General features: G+C 36.6%; 2 protein-coding genes, 2 long non-coding RNA genes and 1 pseudogene across 4 annotated transcripts; 3 read left to right on the forward strand and 2 right to left on the reverse strand.

Moving 5' to 3' along the window:
* Nucleotides 1-1345: 1345 nt before the first annotated feature.
* On the forward strand, nt 1346-1750 carry LOC111794997 (auxin-responsive protein SAUR50-like). The gene has a single exon (XM_023677215.1). It carries the CDS (start codon nt 1346-1348, stop codon nt 1748-1750), a length of 405 nt encoding a protein of 134 aa, XP_023532983.1.
* A 961-nt stretch (nt 1751-2711) lies between these two features.
* Nucleotides 2712-6003, reverse strand: LOC111795406 (annotated as a pseudogene).
* A 747-nt stretch (nt 6004-6750) lies between these two features.
* On the forward strand, nt 6751-10576 carry LOC111794855. The gene is made up of 3 exons (XR_002815140.1): nt 6751-6896; nt 9997-10171; nt 10304-10576. It is a non-coding gene; the product is annotated as an uncharacterized LOC111794855 (long non-coding RNA).
* Nucleotides 10577-13175: 2599 nt separating this feature from the next.
* On the reverse strand, nt 13176-14920 carry LOC111796249 (heavy metal-associated isoprenylated plant protein 3-like). The gene is made up of 5 exons (XM_023679013.1): nt 14766-14920; nt 14585-14681; nt 14286-14500; nt 14065-14152; nt 13176-13976 (listed from the first exon to the last, which is right to left on the reverse strand). Exons 1-5 carry the CDS (start codon nt 14772-14774, stop codon nt 13624-13626), a joined length of 762 nt encoding a protein of 253 aa, XP_023534781.1. The 5' UTR covers nt 14775-14920; the 3' UTR covers nt 13176-13623.
* A 2660-nt stretch (nt 14921-17580) lies between these two features.
* Nucleotides 17581-20862, forward strand: LOC111796251. Its single transcript, XR_002815310.1, has 3 exons — nt 17581-17863; nt 19846-19964; nt 20663-20862. It is a non-coding gene; the product is annotated as an uncharacterized LOC111796251 (long non-coding RNA).
* The last annotated feature ends 1274 nt before the right edge of the window (nt 20863-22136 follow it).

Raw genomic sequence — 22136 nt, forward strand, 5'->3', positions numbered from 1 at the left:
ACCTACTTATAAACCGATGATCTTCTATTAAATTAACTAAGTTGGGGGTAAGGATCGGAATAGCGATCTCTGTTTCGGACTTCATTCATTCATTATTTCTTTTGTAAATGAAGATTTCTTGCCTCGTTCGGAGTAGTTTTTCACAGGACTTCTGCCTCATAAGTTAGATGTACTATCTCTAGTAGGGCCGAGTTGGATCAGAAGAGCCGACCAAATATGTGAGAAAGGAGAGGAAGTTATGGTTAAAGAGGTGATTGTACAGAGGATTGTCTGTACTTTGAGGTATGCATTTATACGTGTATGTATGCTTACACGCCCTCCATCTAAACCCTACAACCCCTCCCCATTTCAACGCAAATATTTCAGATCCAGATTTTATTAAAATAAAAGAAAAAGAAATGATAATGATTAATTAGCAAAGTACTAAATAAAACTTGACAGGTCCTTTTCCATTGTCCCCTAACTCAATTACAAGATGGTTAGCTTAAAAAGCATGTACCATAATTCAGAAAAGATACTTCAACAACGTTCTTCAACACTCATTTGAATATTTTCGATTGACCGTTTCATTTCGAATACACTTATATTTAACCATTTGAGTTCCACTTTAACGACGTTGAAAATACAAATTTTTTCGAACGAATCTGTATGAAATGGATGCATGTCAAGTAGTTTTGAATAAATTTGAATATTACGATCCTATGATTGGTCCTCTCTTGTTTATATGTACGTTTCGCTCAATCGGATGAGATTATAGTTTGGATGTATGTGGAAGTGCAAAAACATAAAAGAAACTAATTAATCCCCATCTCTCAATAAGTGCTCCTAATCAATTATTACACGAATTGTTCAGTAGTTAATGACCAAATCAAACCCCCATTGGAATGGGAGACAATTAAGAACAGGCCACAAGCACAAGCACAAGGCACAGGACACATTGATGATCAAATGGGTCAGTTCATAAGTTTTATGGCAAATGTTATTGGTACAAAACATTTGGTACTTTTTTCTACCTTCATTTCTCAATGGATTTAGATTATCCTATTTACCAATGACCCATTTTTACGGGTCTCAACATAATGATTTAGAGACAGATGTGACTACCAATCGAGACGTTTCATGGAATGCTTAGAGTCACGTAGTGTACTCACATGGTATGCTCTTCAAACTCAACTCCAAAACTTGTGTCTGTCCAATCACTTTTGGCCTCTTGGAAGAGCGAAATATCCCATCAATTTCCACTGTTTTGATCCTTTTTTTTATTTTTTATTATTTGACCATTCTACACTATAAATTGTGTTCCACACCCTCTTGACAAGGACTAAGCTTTTTGCATTTGCACCAAATGGCTAAGCCTGAGGCCAGTGCCAAGAAGAATGGCATTGTGAAGCTGAAGACTGCTGTTGGGAGGCTGCAGAGGAGCCTCTCCTTGGGTCGAAGGTCCAATTCTGGGCTACACGAGTTCGATCATGAACTTGGGGATGACGACTCGACTCCGGTACCGGAGGATGTCAAAGAAGGCCATTTCGCGGTTGTGGCAGTTGATGCTGAGGAGCCGAAACGATTTGTTGTTCCGTTGAGTTGCTTGAATAATCCGACGTTTTTGAGACTTTTGGAGGCAGCAGCAGAGGAGTATGGATTTGATCATGAGGGTGCGCTGACGATCCCGTGTCGACCGAGCGAGCTCGAGAGGATCTTGGCTGAGGAATGGGAGGAGGAGGAGGAGGAGAATGAGAATCGCTGCTTTTGAGGGATAGTGTGATTTGGGGAACAATAACGTGGGGTTTTGAAGCTATTGAAACGACCAAGAGGATCAAAATTAAGGTTGTTTTTTTCGTAGCTTCAAACTCTTCACAGCATTGTAAAACTTTTTACCAAGGGAAAAATTGGTATTTTGAGAATGGCCAATCAAAGTTCGTGGTCATTTGATTACATGTTCATTTTTTCTATTGTGTTGTGTTTAATTTGGTGTGTTTTATTCTATGATTCTACTCCTCTTTCAACCCTTTAAAAATTGTGTCAAAGAATTTAAATATTAAATAAATATATGTGTGTTTTCAGTCATAAAAGTTAGGAGCTTTAATTGCAAGAGATCAAAATATAAGATCATACAATCATTGTCTAAACCAAAGATAGAAAGGAATTATAATGTCCTCTCCCTTACTTAAAACAAGATCTTGTTAATCCTAGGTCCCTAGGATGGCCCTGCCAACATCATGGGTATGTGACTCGTGGGCTAGGCTTCAAGGGCCTTGTCTCCCTTCCTAAGATTACCAATTAGGGGGCCTATGTACAACCAGCGAATGGCATTCATGTCGGTGCCTTCGGAATTTGCTTAGTTGGTAAACAAGCTGATCTAAAACGCACAAAAATTGGCAGTCATCAAAACTTAAAGAAAATGGGAAGAACCCACCAAATTGGAGCAGTATGGGCATCAGCCTGGGGGTGAGTTGAGTATTTGATCGAGTGGATGGGCACTACGAAGGGTACGCAAATTGCCTATCGACCACTCGCAAATGTAACACAGGAAAAAAAATAATTCTCATGCCAGACCAGACAAGACCCCAATTCTCTCTGCAAAACTATACCTGATAGGAGAGAATCACAAAAAGAGGGAACAATTTCTATAAGTAATTCAGATTCCCTTCCTAAAGTGCAGGTCATGCAAAGTTATATTTATTTGAACACTTAAGAAAGCAAACACCTCACAATTATGCCCCAATAGGAGACAAAATCATTATATTTCATTCAATAAAAAACCGAAAATATAAGAGTGTCTGTGTTCATAGTCGCATGGTGTCTAAAAATAATATGGGATATGGCTCTATCTAGTTGATTCAAAAACCAACTAAAAGATATAGGATACATGAATTAATAATGATTAAGCAAAAACATTACCTACTAGCCCCATTAAAATTGCTAGCTCGAAACAATAACCAAGCTCATCAGTGTTCAGACCTTCGGTTTGTTGTGTTAGCACATCACACGCATGCTGGCCGAGCTGCGGAGTTATGCAACACGCCCTAAGCGATGGTCTACACTGTAGATTTCAATAATAACGAAAACTCACGAGTTATACAGCTTCAATTAGAACCCAGCCTTCTTCTTCAAATGTGCCTTGAAGTCCATAATGTCACCCTCCCACCTGGTTACAGCTTGATTCTCACACACCCATATCTCTTGGGCGACTTGGTTTATAAGTCTAAAATCATGGCTTACAAGAACCAAACCTCCATCCCACTCATTCAATGCCTCTGCCAATGAGTCAATTGTCTCGATATCCAAATGATTAGTGGGCTCATCAAGCAGTAATAAGTGGGGTTGTCTCCATGCTAACCAGGCAAATATAACACGGCTCCTCTGCCCATCAGACAAATTTTTCATTGGCATCACTTGAGCTTTACCGGAGAGCCCAAACTTCCCAATTGCTCCTCTCATCTTCTCTTCCTCATTTCCTGGGTACTCTTTTATCATAAACTGGAGAGCAGACATTTCCATGTCTAGTTTCTCAGTTAAATGTTGATGAAACTGGGCAATTCTAAGGTGATTATGTCGTCTAACCATGCCCTCCAGAGGAACCAGGTCCCCAGTCATCAGCTTCAAAAGCGTACTCTTTCCGGCACCATTAGGTCCAACCAAAGCTATCCGAGAGTCCAAGTCAACTCCAAAGTCAAGGTTCGTATAGATGAGATTATCAGGGGTATAGCCGAACGTTGCTTCCGAAAACTGAAGAACAGGAGGGGGAAGCTTTCCAACATCAACAAAGCGGAAGACAAGAACCTTGTCTCTCACCACCTTTTCAGTAAGCCCACCCCTCTCCATTTTTGCCAGTGTTTTCTCCTTACTCTGTGCCTGTCGGGCTAGTTTTGCTGACCCGTGCCCAAATCTGGCAATATACTCCTTCATGGAAGCAATCTGATCCTGCTCCCACTTGTACATTTTCATCTGGTTTTCTTCCAGGTCAGCACGGGTCTGAACATACTGATCATAGTTACCTGTGTAGATCTTCAATTTTCTGTTCTGCATGTGGATAATGTTTGTGCACACACCGTTAAGGAAGTCCTGGGAATGCGAAACCACAACCAGGATCCGGTCAAACTTCTTCAAGTTCTCTTCTAGCCAGACACAAGCCTCCAGATCTATCATTACAAAAAAATAGAACAGTTGCTCATCAGATACCTCATTTTCAGCAATAAAACAATTGATAAGGCAGAAATGATATACTAAATAATTCAATGAACAAATAAAAGGCTGCACTTAAATTCCACAGCTCTTGCTATTTTTTTTGTATATTTAGAAGTAGTACATATATATCCACTGCAAAGGGAGTACGCTTGTATTCCCTAGAAATGGGCTCACTGGATCAGTATGTATGTTCCCCAAGGAATCTAAAGGCTGTGAGATTGATAATAGCAAGAACCAGAATGATCAGCCAATCGGTGTACCAGCAAAGCACTTGCACTAATTATCCAAATCTAAGTTCATAAAACTCAAAACCTACTTATTTCTTTCATAGGGTGATAACTGAAAAGATATTAATTCACCACCACCACTCAATCAGCAAAACAAGAAAGCACGAAACATTAATACCTAGATGATTAGTTGGTTCATCCAGTAGAAGGATGGTGGGATTCATGAATAGGGCACGTGCCAAGGCAATCCTCATCCTCCAACCACCAGAGAAGTCCCGGGTTTTCTTAGCTTGCATCTGCTTGTCAAACCCAAGACCATACAGGATTTCAGCAGCACGTTTTTCTGCAGTTGCTGCATCCAGTGCTTCTAAACGTTCATAGATACGATCAAGCTGCTCTCCACCTCCATCATCCTAAATAAAAATAGAACAGTGAATAATGAGCACTAGTAAATTCTTTAGAACATGGAGACTATTGTCATCAACATACTTGTGCAGCCAAAGTTTCTGCCTCCTTCTCTAACTGCAACCTTTCCTCATCACAACTTATAATAGCTTCAAGTGAAGACATGTCAGAAGCTTCAATCTCTCGTGTAAGGTGATATATATCCATGTGCTCTGGAATAGGAAGCTCTCGGCAACCTATTGCCGAAAGAAGTGTAGATTTCCCACATCCATTTAATCCAAGCAAACCATAACGTCTGAAAAAAAATTGTAAATATTGAACATCAAGCACAAGAATCAATAAGGAAATAGAAACTATTTATGCCAGCACATTATTACAAGCAAACCTGCCATAGTTGAGCTCGAGCTCAGAATCAACGATAAGATCATGCCCATGAAAGGTAACTGATAAAGACTCTATCTGCAAAAAGCACGAATGTAAGGACATTACCAGCGTCATCACTTACACTTCCCTAATAGCACAACATCACTTCCAAGTATATCAGCAAGGAATATGAACGACTAAAGTTTCAATATTCATATGCTAAAAAATGGATAGTCCTAGGAGATCTCAAGAAAAATAAACCAGTAGCAGTTCTTTTCAAAATAAAAGAATATTTTAGAAGACAATTAGATGTCACCTAGCCTACTAATGCATTCTCAAACTAGAGAGGATGTGAGCAAAGCACACCAGTACAAGTACGATCAGATAACTGAAGAGCGTCAACTCCATTCGCCAACTTATCAACTCCATTCTGCGAATCGGCAGATGCCGCCTTGGAAGAAGCGGCCGCCGCTGCTTTTCCTCCTCGCTTAGCCGCCGCAGCTGCCTTCTTCTGGGCCGCTTTCTTCTTGCTCGCGTCGGAAACCATCCTTAACCCTAAAGATTAAAAAATTAAAAAAAACCCTAAAAGCACAATGAAAACGAAATCAGAAACATCGTGAATAATCCCCAATACATACCTGGGGAAACGGAGAGAAAGAAGATCAAAGGGAATACGAGAACGATAGAGCGAGCTAAGAGGCGCGAGTGAGAAGAGGAAGCAGATCTAGGGCTTGAAGAAGTCGCTCTTCGTCTCTCACGGCGCTTTTGTTGTGGGCCTTTTATCAGACCTACGACGCGTAATGCGATGCGGATCAAGGGTTCAAGGTTCCGAAAAAGGAAGGCTTTTGGATCATATTTATAGGAGTCCTTGATGATTCCACGTGTCCTCCACGAAGATCTACTTCTGGTTGGTTGCGTAGCCGACTGAAATTGGGCTATGAGGGTAAATACGAGAATTCACGTGGCACCGACATTGGGCTGGTTAAAGAGAACATGACCTTAAGGATTTGGCCCAATTATAGAAGATTTCTTCCACCCATTAGGAAGCCCATGGGCTTAAGGATTTGGCCCAGTTATATGCATTTAAATTTTGAGAAACGTGTATATATATATATATATATTTTTTTTTTTTTTTTAATGAAACATGTTGGGTTTGACGACAAAACTTCATTGCAAAATCAAAATGCTCGAGTGAGTGTTACCTGTCAAGAACATCTAGATATGTTTAGAGTGTTTAAATACAGAGTACGAAGCTAATTCTTTTTACCTCTTAATATTCGATATAAATTAATCCATATTTAATACTTCATCTAGGATGTTCAGGTATATTTTAGGATTTAAAAAATTGATAATTAGGGTTTTGGTGATTTTAAATTATTAGATGTGTGTTAAAACATCGTTTAATTCAAAAAAAATTATTAATTATTTTAAATATATGATTTAGAAGGTTTAAAATTTTAATTGATATATCTATAAGTTTGGACATGTATTTTCAAGTGTGGCGCGAATTGATATAATTATTTTAAATATCATTATTAATTCACGGTTTAATGAGTTTAAGAACCGAACCGATTCTATCGCACTATCGTCTCGTCGTCGTTCGATCTCCCTCTCTCCTTGCTTAGGCGCGCGCGCTTTGCCGCCGTGGATATCGCTCCCTCTCTCCGCATGTGATCGCCTCGATGTCGTTCAATTTCCGTCTCCGACGATGTTAAGGTTAGTTTTCTGGTCACCGGTGGCTTTTTGAATAAATTAGTCTGCCCTTCGGATTCCACCCCACTTTAAAACCCATTATAACCCCGATTTAATAAGAAGAGGGGGAAGAAGGAACAGTGATTATTGGGACAAATCCGTTATTTTCCTATTCTGTGTTCTCTTCTTCGTTCTTGTTTGTATTTACAATTTTGTTTTTACCAATTTTTGACTGTTTCTGAAACAACTCATCACTAAGCCGCATACCTTGTAGTAACATCCATTGTTTGTGGATCTGATTTTGTTCACATGTTAGTATCACGCGAATGAGAAATTGGTCACAAACTTTCCTCCATGATGGATTAGTCTACCTGTGATGTTTTAGTATCGAGCGAATGAGAAGTTTGTCTGGATTAGTCACAAACAATGACGTGCGTGGATTGTTTGTCTGATCTCTCTCTCTGTTTTACAACTGAGATGCCATTAGTTTGTGTTAAACTAATGTTACTATTGCATTTGGGTTGCTTCCTTCCATTTCTTAACCTGGGTAGTTTATTGGCAGCTAAAGGGTACATTATTAGAAGTAATTAGATTCCATTTTTGTGAGATCCCACATTGGTTGGAGACGAAAACGAAGCATTTTTTATAAGGATGTAGAAACCTCGCCCTAATAGACGTGTTTTAAAACACTGAGGCTGATAGGGATACGTAATGGGCCAAAATGAACAATATCTGCTAGCGGTGGGTTTGGGTTGTTACAAATGGTATTAGTGCTAGACACCGAACGGTGGGCCAGTGAGAACGCTGACCCCTAAGGGGTTGGATTGTGAGATCCCATATCGGTTGGAGAGAAGAACGAACCATTCCTTATAAGGTGTAAAAACCTCTTCCTAATAGACGTGTATTGAAATCGTGAAGCTGACAACGATAGTAACGAGTCAAAGCGGACAATATCTGCTAGCGGTGGGTTTGGGCTGGGCTGTTACAATTTTAGTAGTTAAGATCCAAATGTTTTGCTCTATGTGTGTTTTGTTTGTTGTTAGCTTCTCTGTTTCTTTTCAAGTTCTAATTAGGTTCCACTTCTACTGCTTCCAAAGATCATCTCATAGATGTGTCTGTATGCGAGTAGAAAGTTGCATGTATAGCCGTGTTAACAATGTTTTAGGCTCTGGCTTACACTAAGTAAGAAGTGATTTCTTTCTTAAGAAACCCCTCGAGCCTTTTACTCTAGCAACTCTTGAAATCGAGTACTCATGAGTTGGTTGTATTTTTGTCCTAGGATGGCTTCATCTCTGAGACTTCTAAACAAAGTTATTCTAGTCGAACTCTTTGTTAAGTTGTAAATGATATCCTAATTCACATGTTGGTGGTAAAGCAGGATTATCAAGGACAAGAAAACCTACTAAACAATATTCAGATGTTTGAGAGCATTTTACTGAAGTAGAGGGATGCTATGCTGAATTTTATAGGGCTGCTTATAAATATTAGGCTAAATTAATAAAAATGCTCTCAACTTTTCACATTGTCTCAAAATACTTTTGAACTTTTAAAAGTTTCAATAATACCTTTTAAACTAAAATAAAAGTTAAAAAAATACCTACCCTTACCATTAGTTTTGGAGGAACTACTGTTTCAAAAATATCTTTAAACTTTCCAAAGTTTCATTAATACCCTTAAACTTTTCTAAAAACATAAAAAATACCCATAATTTTTTTTTTAAATTTCAAAAATACCTTTATCGTTGGAATATGGTTAGAACGGTTAGTATCACGTTTCAAAAATACCTATGAACTTTTTTCAAAAATAGCATTAATACCCTAACTTAAATTTTTTTAATAAGTTTCTAGAGTTATCATATAAACAAAAATAGTTTATCTTCACCCCATAGATCATCTCCCTCTTTGATTGTCTCTCTCTTCTTTGCTTTTACCCTGACTCAACAGTTTCTCATTTCTCTTTTTTTTTTTCTCACTTCTCGAATATCCTATTATCCCCCTTCTTTTCCACCATCTCTAAAAATTCGCCCATTTATTTTCTTTTCTTTTTTACTCTTTTTAAATAACAAAACTTTGGTGGAAATCTCTCATTTGTGAGCATTTCTAGACATAAACACAAAAATTTTCATCACCCAAATAGACAATATGTTTTCAAATTGCCTATTTGGGTATTAATGTTTCATATTTATGTTTAGAAATGCTCAACAATGAGAAAACTTCTCCTTTTCATTTAGAGTTTTGATATTTAAGAAGAGAAAAAAAGAGAAATGAGGGAAGTTTTAAAGATTGAGGAACAAAAGATGGAGAATAAGAGGATATTCAAGAATCAAGAGAAAAACGAGAAATTGTTGAGCCATAGTTTGAAGTAGAGNTTATATAGGGTGTAGATAAACAGTTTACGTCCATATATTAACAGTAAGAACTTGTTTAAGGTTAAGGGTATCAATTCTACTTTTGAAAGTTTATGGGTATTTTTATAATGTGGTATTAACGGTAAGGGTACTTTTGAACTTTTTAAAAAAGTTCAAGGACATTAATAAAACTTTTGAAAGTTAAAGTGTATTTTTAGAACAAAGTACTAATAGTTTCATCCAAAACTAATGGTTAGAATATTTTTGAACTTTTGTCAATAGTTAAGGGTATTATTGAAACTTTTGAAAGTTCAAGAATATTTTTGATGCAAAGTACAAAGTTCGAGGGTATTTTTATTAATTTAGCATAAATATCACCGGGCTACATATGCACGTGATTCTTAGGGGAAATGGGGCAACAAATTTTAAAAGGCACTCAGGAGAAATGTAAGAAGTATAGAAGTTAAAGAATTATGTTGAAGTAGATTCTAAATGTAATTTGATAACTAATCTTTCACTCAAGAGAATTATTTAACGATGTTTGCTTGTATGGTCCTATTGAATGAATTGCCATTTAAGTTTGTAAATGAAGAATTTCATAAATTTTGTAAGGCATTAAATCCTAAGTTTGTAATTTCATAACGAATCACTATTGCAAAAGGTTGTTTCCAATTGTACGAGGGAGACAAAAAAGGTTTAAAAGTGCTTTAATTTGAATAGCCAAAAAGTTTGTTTAGCGTTTGATACATGACTTTCATTCATGATATTAATTATAAGGTCATAAAGAAGAGGAGGTGGGGAAAAAACTTGACCAAACCATTGGCGGATTCGTTTTTGGAGGGGGCTTATTTGCTTTTCTGTTGATTTCTCAAGCGTTCTTTCATGGTTTTTCATTCTTTCAACTCCAAAGTTCCCGTCTTCATGTCTCCAGTTTGTATGCAAGTATACCAAGGTTAGCTATTTCGTCCCAAACACTCCAGTCTTCCTCAGGTTCCTTCCATTTGAAACTGAATTGGCTGCCTTAGTTTCATCATTTAGAATTGAGATTCCTTAAGATTCTAGTATTTTTCTCTAAATTTTGCAGAGCTTTACGTTGCCGGATGTCCTGTTTTGTACTGAATCATTTGTTGGGCTGCTTATCATTCATGTAGATAAGTTTAGGTCTGTGGGAATTCGATTGTTTATATTATATTTGTGGGTTCTTGTTACGTTCTTCCTTGGAGCTCATTGATTGATAATTCAAGTTTCACAATCTCTAAACATTCAGGTCAGGCTCCACTTGAGCTAAAATCTTTGATTTTCTCATGCATACGAATATTGCAACGCTTATAAAAAGTTAAAATGTTTTTCTTTTCCTCTTTTGTTTTCTTGACTTGGTGTGATTTTATTTATCTTTTTTGTTGGAAATGGCTACCGATAAGCCTAAATGTACTTAATTAGATATTATGCATATCCTTATAGCGTGTGTTTGCTTTATTAATTATTTCATCATGTGCCCAATCTGCATCCCTGGTTCAAGCTGGAGCCAGCTTTCTTTCTTAATGGATTCAATCTCTCTTTATCGTTAATCTGTTGAATTGAAGCTCAATTGCAACCTAACCAGGATTATTTATTAAGTTAACACATCTATCGTGATGAATAATTAATATAATAGAAGTTTCTCTACTTTATTTGCTCGTTCTTTAAGCTTTAATGTTTCCGTATGAACTTGAGTAATGGCTGATGAAATATTTTATTAATGCAATTTTGAGGATGGAAAGCCTTTAATTTATTGCAATTCTGTCCAATGATTTACTTTGTTGCTTACCAATAGAATGCTTAATTTTCATCTGATTTGTTTGTTTGCATAATCATTTACGTCTGGTGATATCAGTCGAAGTGCATGCAAGCTTGCCTGAATACTCATCAATATTAAAAAAAAAAAAAAACCCTTTTGTTGCTTCTCCAATCTTTTGTTTGTTCTGTGTGTGATTCTATTATTCAGTTGTAAGGGATGCTTTTTTTCAATATTGTCCTAACTGACACTATTTCTGATGGTTATGATATCATTTGAAGTGCACGCAGGGTTCTTGGTCGAGAGGCATCATCGACATTGTTGTTAGAAACCTTTACCTCAAAATTTTAGGTCCGTTTAGGTTATTGAAGGTGAATTGGTTCATTAAGAGATTAAACTAAGAGGCCTACACAGATTCATGGAAACATTAAATGAAATTCATATTTCAGCAAATACGATGAAATATGAAAAAGCTATCCAAGGGAGGCATCTAAACAAACATTGTTCCATAATTTGTAAAAATTCCTAAAATATCGCAAAGAACTTAATCCCTAAAACATTGTTCTAGGGCCGAATCTACTTTCTCGACTGTGTGCTTGTCGCCTTTAATCCATGGAGGTTGAGTTATCTGACGAAGGTATGGTCGATGGACAACCAGAGAATATTCTTGCACTTCTTGCACTATCTCTTTTGGTCTTGAGGGATGGGAGTGATTTGGTTACACCAAAGATGGTTATTGGTTCGAGGAGACACGGTAAGATTCAGTAATTTGTTGTAACCTATTACCTGGCTAAGATGTGGCTCCCCATACCTGATTTTGTTACATGTTTTTGTCCTACACGTCTTTTTTGTTTAGCATACCAATTCATTCTCCAAGACTGAAATCATTGCTAGTTTGAGAACCCATGGAATATTTTAACATTTTGGATAGGTGATTCAAAGAGGATCTTGAACATATGACGGCTGAGAATGAAAGTATTGAAGTGTCATGTGCTGCGATTATTCTCATCTTTGAAATACATAACAGCCAATGTGGTAGATAGAAATAATGGACGGATTGTAGCAACTGCAGCCACAGTTGAACACTCCATCAAGTGCTCACTTGAATGTGGCTAGGCGACCGTGGACGGTCTGGAACAGGGGCAAGGAACTGGGATTTGTGTGGACATAAACAAGGAAATTGAGAATAAAGGGTCCAAAAACCGCACAAAGATCAGGGCTGTAGTCAACTCATTCCAGAATCATGGTGTTAAAGCTTATTCTCGACGTTAATGTTGATGATGCATCTCGACCTAGTATAAGCATCCAAAAACATTCTTATTGTCATTAGCTGGGAAAAAGGGTGGGTGAGGCTTGAGCTCCACCAGTCATTTTGATGAGATGCTGCTATCTAAGGCTAAATGGAAGGAGCTATCTTTATTAGTTGCTATCAGATTAGACGTAATTCTGCGCATGATTTTTGGAAGTTTATGAAACCAGAGATAAGTTTTGATGTCCACTTCTATAAATGGTCGCTCAGTGGTAGTGAAAGTGAAACCATCCAACCCAAATGATGTTAAATGTTCATCTCTCTTTGCACTTTTTCTCTCTTCCTTTTCCACCGTTCGCACCAGTAGATATTATCATTTTTAGACTTTTTTCGAGTTTTTTCTCGAGATGTGTAAAACGTTCTCTTCTCCAATCGATATAGGACCCTCCAATCCACCTATCTTTGGGGCTCAACATCCTTGTTGGCACACTGCCTCGTATCCACCTCCCTTCAGGGCTCAGCCTCCTCGCAGGCACATATTCTAGTGTCTGGCTCTGATACCATTTGTAACAGACGAAGTTAGCAGATATTGTTTTCTTTGAGCTTTCTCTTTCAAGCTTACCCTCAAGGTTTTTAAAATGCGTTTGTTAGGAAGAGGTTTTTACACCCTATAAAAAATGTTTCGTTCTCCTCTCCAACCGACGAAAGATCTCACATAGATAGAGATTAACTTTGAGGCGGTCAAGAGGTCAATTCTTTTGGTTAATTTCTTCCATCCGGCTCCGCCTAATGCCTGTTCGTTGTGAGGATGGATTGTGGAATAAAAGACAATAATCAAGTATTTTAAGGTATTAGAAAGAAAATTTCATTTCATAGGAGAGCTTGATTGTTGTTACTATGTTTGAATGTGGAAAAGATTAGCCCAAAAGACAGTTGAATCAGAATGGCGGGATTGAAAGATATCATTCAGATGAACTTGTCCCTACACAAAAAAAAGAAAGACGAAAAGAGGTATTGAAATTCAAAGGAAAATGAGAGCCCTTTTTGTTTTTGAGCGAAAAAGTGAGATTCCAAATTTCCACTCCTCGATTATTGGTAGAAAGGTATGTTAGAGAGGTGCATGACTGTGTTATCCAACTCTTCTTTCTTTCCTCCACTTGGTTCAATGGAAAAGGTCTCTGTCTTTCCTGGAAGGACGCCACCAACAAACCCCACCTCTCACTTCACTTCCGGACTATGCATTTTGGACTAATCTTTCTCGCCTTTATCCCCCGAAACACCATCTTTAACCTCATAACTCAACGATAATTGACATATAATGGTTCCTTACAGAAAAGAATGGAATGAAAAGGTACATATTTCTAAGAAACTATATCGGTTGTCACATAACCGAGCAAGCATTTGGATTTTCATCACTGAACATTTGAACCGAAGGTAAATGTTCTCCACCATACCCGTACCCGTACCCATATCCCGAAACTGGAACTGCCATGTGATCAAGTCTGTGACCATCTCCCCCGCCACCGCCATTTGCCGGAGCAGCATCTCCGCTGCTCTTGTTCTTGTCGCTGCTGTCTCCTCCCTTAGCTTCGTCGTCTTTGTCCTTCTTCGGCACCACCACTGCAACTTTCCTCCTTAGTTTCTCTTCCAAATTCTCTATCAGAGCCTTCACGTCCATTTTTCCTTTTACCATTACTAAATCCTTTTGTCTCTCAATCGCCATATCCTCCACTCCTGCAGGGACACCCATTCAAAGAAAATCATTGATTGTTTTATTCAATTGAATGATAAGGTAATTAATTAAATTTAAAAGTTAATTTACCCTTGGTCCTGGCTACCACTTTGTAAATCTTCTCTATGCAACCCTGGCAGTGCAGTTCCACCTTCAAAGTCACCGTCGTCACCGGAGTCTGGTCGGAATAATTCAAACATAACAATCAATCAGTAAAATAATTTAAAAAATTCGAGTTAATTAACTGTTGACAGTTGGATTGTTGTCTAACATGCGCCTTTGAGTGAAGCGCACGTTAGTTCCTCACCCACCTCTTTGTCTTTGGACTTCTTTTCCTCTGGTTTTTTATCACCGACGGCGGGCTCGTCCGGTTTCTTGGATTCCTTTTCTTTCTTGTTCTCCGACGAGACAATGTCGATTTTCTTCTTTGTTTTATCGGCGAGCTTCTCTCGGAGCTTGGCAGGGTCGAATTTTCCGATGACTGTCAGCTTGTTGGCTTCCCAGTCTGCTCTCGCTCTCTCAACGCCTTCCAAAGAAGAAAATTAGAAATTAGCTTTGGATCCAAAAGAAATCAGCGAAGAGAACGCAAAAATTGTTTGGGAATTCATACCTTCGATTTCTCGGACGCACTTTCTGATTTTGTTGGCGCAGCCTTCGCAGTGCATGTCGATCTTGAACACAGCAGTGGTGGTGTCTTCATTCTTCTTCTGTAAACAGAGAGAAAGTAAAGCAGATGAGTATGAGAAGAAAAATGGAAAGGATTAGAAGAAAGATGAATTGAGTTAAATGACCTCGCCCATTGTTAGGATGGAATTGGAGTTTTGGGGTTTGGTTTGTGAAAGAAATGGGAGTGGTTTGCAGAGTATTTATAGCGGCGAAAACTGGGCAGCTTTCACTCAATAAAGTTGAGAAGATGATAGGCATGTGATGTTGAATTGATTGGATTAAAAATTGAACATATGAAGTGAAGTCAAGCGTTTACTTGGGTAGTAGTGCGTAATCTGTGGGTCAATTAATTTAATGTGGTCTGTGAGACACTGAGGCTGCTAAGAAGCTTCCATGGCAAGTCGGTCATCGGCAAGCCGCGTGCTTCACTTTTGGGTAAATGCTTGCTGTTATTAGTTTAGTCTCATTCATTTATCAATGGGATATTTAGAGAACTATTGAGCCTCCCTACAAGGTCATTGATTCATATGTCCATAGAATGGACACGGGTTGAGTCTTCATCTATTAATGTACAACGAGTAATGGAGACTTTTGTTCCAAAACAACATCAGACCCCCACTTAACCCGACGTGACACTTGGGACATAGAGACAATTATCAAAATATGTGAGATTCCACGTCGATTGGAAGAGAATGGAACACCCTTCATAAGAGTGTGGAATGATATCATAGGACAATATCTGCTAGCGGTGGGATTAGACTGTTACAAATGATATCCAGACATTTGGCGATGTGCCAGCAAAGAGACTGTTCTCCGAAGGGGGTAGACACGAGGTAGTGTGCCAGTAGGACGCTGGACCTCGAAGGGGGGTGGATTTGGTAGAGATCCCACATCGATTGGAGAAAGGGGTAGACATGAGGTAGTGTGGCAGTAGGATGCTGGACCCCGAAGGGGGGTGGGTTTGGTAGGGGTCCCACATCGATTGGAGAAAGCAACGAGTGTCAGGACGTTGGGTCCTGAAGGGGGGTGAATTGTGAGATCCCACATCGGTTAGGGAGGAGAATGAAACTTTCTCTAAAAGAGAAAACCAGAGGACAATATTTGTTAGCGGTGGGCTTTGGTTGTTACAAAATCTAACTCAACTTTTAACTTCACTCTGAGAGAATCCAAAGTCTTAGTGTCGAACAGTGTGTCTATGTTTAAGCACTCCACAACATAACCAGCGCATTTAAGGCTTTCCCAACCATTGAACGTTCCAACAAAGTATTTTCATGGCGTTCTACGAAGACTGGTTTCTAGCCTCTGCCATCGTACCTTCAAATTCTCGGATGGGTTTAATTTAGATCGTCGTCTTCGACATCGACCACAACTTGGTTCGTTTAGTCCTCCTCCATCTTTATTTAAACACAAGAACAACCTTACAACGCCGATTACAGCAAAACGTTGGTTAGTGCCCATAGTACATAGTATTTGAGATTTAGATTGGGCCTACAAACAACATATAGCCCAGTTTTATTTGTCAGTTTTGGGCCACTGAATACAGAAATTTAGGAACCCACAAAAAACAATTTCCAAATTTAATGCACCAAGGACCAAGGAGTAAGGAAAATCAATCAATTATGAATCCACTTGCTACAAATATCTGCCCCTTGTATTATTTAATGATGAGGGTATATTTGTCTTTTTCCCACTGTACGGCCCTCACCATTATTTGATTTCCCTTCTTTTCTCCCCGATCATTCGGGTCGCTTCCCTGCCTCTGCTCCTCCCAGATACCACGTTTCTTCGTTTTATACACAATTTTCTATTTATTTTTTTATTTATTTTTAAACTCATGAAAAAATTAGGAATTAATATGTTATTTATTTATTTTTATCTGAAAAGGAAATTTATATTATGGTATAAATATAATATTTGCATCTAATTTACGCTACAAAATCCTATCCGTTTGAGATATGAATATCAAATGAACGGTGTTAGATCAAACGCGAACATGATTTGAGATAAGGTTTGTACCACATGGATTACATAATTTGAGATTAGGTCCGTACCACCTGAATTATGATATGAAATTGAATTCGCTTAGTTTGAGATGAGGTTCGTATTAAATTTTGATTTTTTTTTTTTTTTTATTATTATTATTTTGGAAAATGAAGGNTAAAAAATTAGTAACTATTTTTTTTTTTAAATAATTTATAAAAATCCAGCATTATTTGAAAAGAAAATTTATATTATGGTATAAATATAATATTTGCATCTTAGAATCCTATCCATTTGAGATATGAATATCAAATGAACTGTGTTAGATCAAACGCGAACATGATTTGAGATAAGGTTTGTACCACATGGATTACATAATTTGAGATTAGGTCCGTACCATCTGAATTATGATATGAAATTGAATTCGCTTAGTTTGAGATAAGGTTCGTATTAAATTTTGATTTTTTTGATTTTTTATTATTATTATTTTGGAAAATCAAGGACGAAGAAGAATCTGTGGAGTTCACGCGTCGGAGGGTATATTTGTCTTTTAGTAAGCGCAGTAAAAAATGAATAAATATATATCTTTTTGTAGATGGAATAAAATCCGTTTGTCGTATATGGTCACGCCCACCCAATTATTCCAGGGGCTTCCATGCAAATCATTTCTTTTTTATTTTTACCCCGCTTTTTTTTAGTTTTTTGTAGAAATAGTATTTTTATTTATATTAAGAGAAACAGAAACAGAAAAAAAANGAGCATGTGGAGAGCAGGTGGTAATGAAGACGTGGCGAATGGTGATTGATGGAAGGAAGAAAACCCACGTGGGGAGGATGGTATGGATCACGTGGGCAAAGTGAAGCAGCCAATTCCAGAGAACCACATCAGTCCTGGTACTGTACCATAAATAATCGAGTTCGTCGCGTCCTTATCTCTTCCTCCCTTGCCCTAACGCCCGCCCCGCCCACTTCTTGGCTCCATTTCTCGCAATCTCCGAATCTCTTTGATTATATAATCTTCTCTCACGTTTGTACACAACGCACCAGAAATCATCAGAAATTTATGGCCAAATTGTTAGCCTTCTCCTGCATTTGCACCTACACCTTCAGCTTTGCTTCTTCTTTTCTCTTCAAATGCACAAGGCCACTGAGGTGCAGGTGCTTCTGCAAGTGAATGCCATCTTGGCTCTCTCTCTCTCTCTCTCCGCCACCGCCGCCATCTCCTCCCCATACGGTTTTTTCAGGTAATCCATTTCCTCTTAAATCTGGATCTTCTCCTTTTCTTAAGCTATACAATCCATTTATCAGAATGTAGGACTGTGGAACTCTTCTTTTTCTTCCGCTCTCTCTCTCTATCTCTATATGTATTTGTGTATATTTTTGTAGAGATCGAGATCGTGATCTTCACACTTTCAGTTTTTATTTGCTGTTTCAACATGCATCTGCTAAATTCATCGATTGCATCTGTTTCTCTATCCAAAAACAGAGAGGACTTAAACAGTTTATGTGGAAGAATTTTGTAAAAATTTATGAAACAAACTAGCGTGTGTGAGAATTCGTTTTTTAACGGACTTTTTTAATTTAACGTGTTCTTTTTAGTACACTAAACTAATTATTCATTAGTATTATGTTCATTTTGAAGAATTTCTAGATATGAACAACTTTAGATATTCACATGCATAAACAATTGTATGTTTTATGTGAATTAAATTCAAATTAATCTAGGAATTCCTTTTTCTTCACTCCCTCTACTTGTACAAAATAATATGAACCCAAAGTTGTTCAGAAATTGAATCTGTTGGACATGGGAGACTGAAAGTGTTTCGGGAAAGATCGTAAGCAAGAATGTAAAGTGTTAAGAAAGTAAACTTGACTGGATTTCTTCTTTAAACAGTGTGTGCCTGAATTTTCTACCTTAATTTCTCGGAGCATCTTAAATGGTCCATTAGGAAAGGATAAAAACAAAATTAATACAGTAAGGAAATTTAAAATAATTGAAAAATATAAGGGGGAAGAAGAAATCCCCAAACATTCATTCAAATAATTGAGAAGCCCCATGCAATGATCGTAAAATATTGTTGAGGAAATTAATTATTAGTGGTAGCTTCCTGAACATCATCGAAAACGCCAAATAATCTGCAGATTATAACATTTAGCTAAATTTGTGGCAAAATTAATAAAACCCAGAATTCTCATCATAAACCTAGTGATTAGTGGTAATTTAACACCCTGCCTCTATTTTTAAGGGTAGATTTTCAATTATTTTAGATCTAATCTCTTAGTAATTGATCGGTGATCTGTAAATCAAAATATGCTGTTCACTTAACTTGCATGAACAGGAAGCACAGTCCAAGCATATTGATGTTTGAAAGGCCTTGAATTGTTGTAGGGGAAAAGTAATTAAATACTGAAGGGGTACGAGTGAGTTGTACCTGGATTATTTGACTTGGCCAACATTGTTTGTTTGTCCTACCGTACCATTTTCCTCATGATCTTCTATTTAGTATACTTTAGTTTTAGAACAGTGAATTCTGACCCCTTATTATTTTTAGGTTTTATTAAACCACGAGTAGTTTGATATTTTTTTTATAAAAAAAATAGAGTAAGAAAGAAAACTGATATTTCACTGGGTTTATATAATTATTACACAATGTCAACTAAATTAAAACCGTAATTTATTCTCAATTGCTTTTACAGTTTGCTTTAAATAGATGGAGGATTAATTTTATCATTTACAAAGATTCTTGTAATAATTCAAAATTAAAAAGAAAGAAATAAAATAAAATAAAATAAAAGTTCCATATCTTTTAGGTTGAGAAGAATGGATTCTACCAAAGGAGGTCACTTGTAGAGGTCACTTGTGGTTTGGAGTCGGAGAATATATTTTCCAATGATTCTAGGTCGGCTTCAATCTAACTTGGATCGGTACGTATGACTATTTTTTAGCTAATTTAAATTTGTTTGAGTCAAGTTTAAATTATGAACCAATTTTTATAGAATTCTAATTTATATAGTAGAATTTTAAATTATGATCGTGGAGTTCTTTAAGTAAAATTAAATTTTAAGGAGTAGTCGCTAGTAACAAGGTACCCAATGACTTCGGCCTAGGCCAATCAAGTAAGTGTCTCCACTATTAGCTTGGTTTGATGAATTGTATTATGCATGATGATGCAATGTCCNAAGAAAGAAATAAAATAAAATAAAATAAAAGTTCCATATCTTTTAGGTTGAGAAGAATGGGACTCTACCAAAGGAGGTCACTTCTAGAGGTCACTTGTGGTTTGGAGCCCGTCGGAGAATATATTTTCCGATGATTCTAGGTCGGCTTCAATCTAACTTGGATCGGTACGTATGACTATTTTTTAGCTAATTTAAATTCGTTTGAGTCAAGTTTAAATTATGAACCAATTTTTATAGAATTCTAATTTATATAGTAGAATTTTAAATTATGATCGTGGGGCTCTTTAAGTAAAATTAAATTTTAAGGAGTAGTCGCTAGTAACAAGGTACCCAATGACTTCGGCCTAGGCCAATCAAGTAAGTGTCTCCACTGTTAGCTTGGTTTGATGAATTGTATTATGCATGATGATGCAATGTCCTATGGCTCCTCTACTTGTTATATGTATGAATGATAAGTTATGCTAGGTTTTGATGTTATGTTATGATGTGTCATATATGTCATGTTATGCTGTGTTATACTATGATAACTTGACTTGTTAGGCTATAAATGGAGGGAAGCTGGTTTTGCATCATACATTATGCCAGGATTATATAAGCTATGGGNTGAAGGGTAGATTTCAATTATTTTAGATCTAATCTCTTGGTAATTGATCGGTGATCTGTAAATCAAAATCTGCTGTTCACTTAACTTGCATGAACAGGAAGCACAGTCCAAGCATATTGAAGTTTGAAAGGCCTTGAATTGTTGTAGGGGAAAAGTAATTAAANTGTATGTCATGTGCATTCGGATATTTCACCCATATGATGAGTACAGACAGATACATTATGACATTTATGTATTATGTGTGTCCTTCCTTCCATAGCATTTGGCAACGACCCATTAGCAAGTGCTAGCTTGACAAGCCAAGTCGAGGGAGTGTGTGAGCTCACTTGGCGGGCCCATGCACGCACGCGTGAGCCATCCATAGAGAAGTACTATACATCTAACCTCGTTGAGCCTAAAGTCATGTTATGATGTTTTAAGAGGATAAATCTTACCATGTTGCATGTGTTTGCCTTTTCTTACCGAATAGTGTTGTTACAATGATGTCATGATGAAAGTCATAGAACCATGTAGAACCAGTGCAAAGTAGCTGCATATTGTCTAGATCATGGCATTGTTTTATTTAAATATCACGTTATTTAAATATTTTATTATGAATGTTTANGGTTTTATTAAACCACGAGTAGTTTGATATTTTTTTTATAAAAAAAATAGAGTAAGAAAGAAAACTGATATTTCACTGGGTTTATATAATTATTACACAATGTCAACTAAATTAAAACCGTAATTTATTCTCAATTGCTTTTACAGTTTGCTTTAAATAGATGGAGGATTAATTTTATCATTTACAAAGNGTCCATGACATCGTTTTTTAATTTATAATTTCATCTCGATGATGACCTGAACGGTGTCAATTTTGCCGCTTTAATTAGTTTGGTTAAATATGACAATTCATTTGCACAAAAAGCGTATTGAATATTTGTATATATTACTTTTACATGATCTTTTCTATTTTATTCGTTATATTAAGATTTAGAGTGGCAAGTGTCGGTATACGTTAAAATTACAAGTCTAATCATTAATTTTTGTAGTTTAGATCCCCTCTCTAACTTTTTTTTTTTCTTCATATTTTAAATTTTATTATATTTGATTCTAATTATTTGTTTTTGTGCCGCCGCATATTGGTCTCTCTAAATCATTTCTTTCATCTCTCCAATTTTCCAGAAATTAAAAACAAACCAAACATTGAAATAATTATTAATTTTGACGTATTAAAAACATTAAAATTTAAAAATTAAAAGTTTAATATTTTGTTAGATATAAAATTAATTTTAACTTTAATAGATTTATTAATCAAAAAAAAAATTCCCAAGAAATATTCTATACAAAGTGGAACTTTACGAATCTATTTGTCATTTTCAACATTTAGAGATACATCAAGCGCATATATATATATATATTCTTATTTAAAAAAAAAATTTAAAAGAAAAAAAAAGAAAAAAAAAAAAAATAAAAAAAAATCTAAATATTCAATTTTGTGCCTTTCAGGTCTCGTTCTAAAATTCATTAACTCACTAATCACAAAATCAAAACTCTGCGAATTTATTAGATATCAGATTGTTGAGGTTCATTGCGAGTGAGTCTCCTATTGGTTAATTTAATAGAAGATTATGGATTTATAAGTGGGCTTCTAATATATTTTGTTGAGGGAATGATTGTTGAGGATTATGGGGAGAATCTCATTGAAAATTTATAATCGAACTAAAATTTATGCAAAAAGTGGATAGTATCAT

Source organism: Cucurbita pepo, chromosome LG05 (genome assembly GCF_002806865.2).
Source record: "Cucurbita pepo subsp. pepo cultivar mu-cu-16 chromosome LG05, ASM280686v2, whole genome shotgun sequence".
Lineage (NCBI taxonomy): Eukaryota > Viridiplantae > Streptophyta > Magnoliopsida > Cucurbitales > Cucurbitaceae > Cucurbita > Cucurbita pepo.

Bases quoted from the DNA above. Each gene is read 5' to 3' on its own strand.
- LOC111796249 (XM_023679013.1), bottom strand. The intron at 14,501-14,584 runs GTATGAATTCCC...CTTCTTTGGAAG, and splicing joins GTGCGTCCGAGAAATCGAAG to GCGTTGAGAGAGCGAGAGCA. The intron at 14,153-14,285 runs GTGGGTGAGGAA...TATTCCGACCAG, and splicing joins AGAAGTCCAAAGACAAAGAG to ACTCCGGTGACGACGGTGAC.
- LOC111794997 (XM_023677215.1), top strand. From the start codon at position 1,346: ATGGCTAAGCCTGAGGCCAGTGCCAAGAAGAATGGCATTGTGAAGCTG.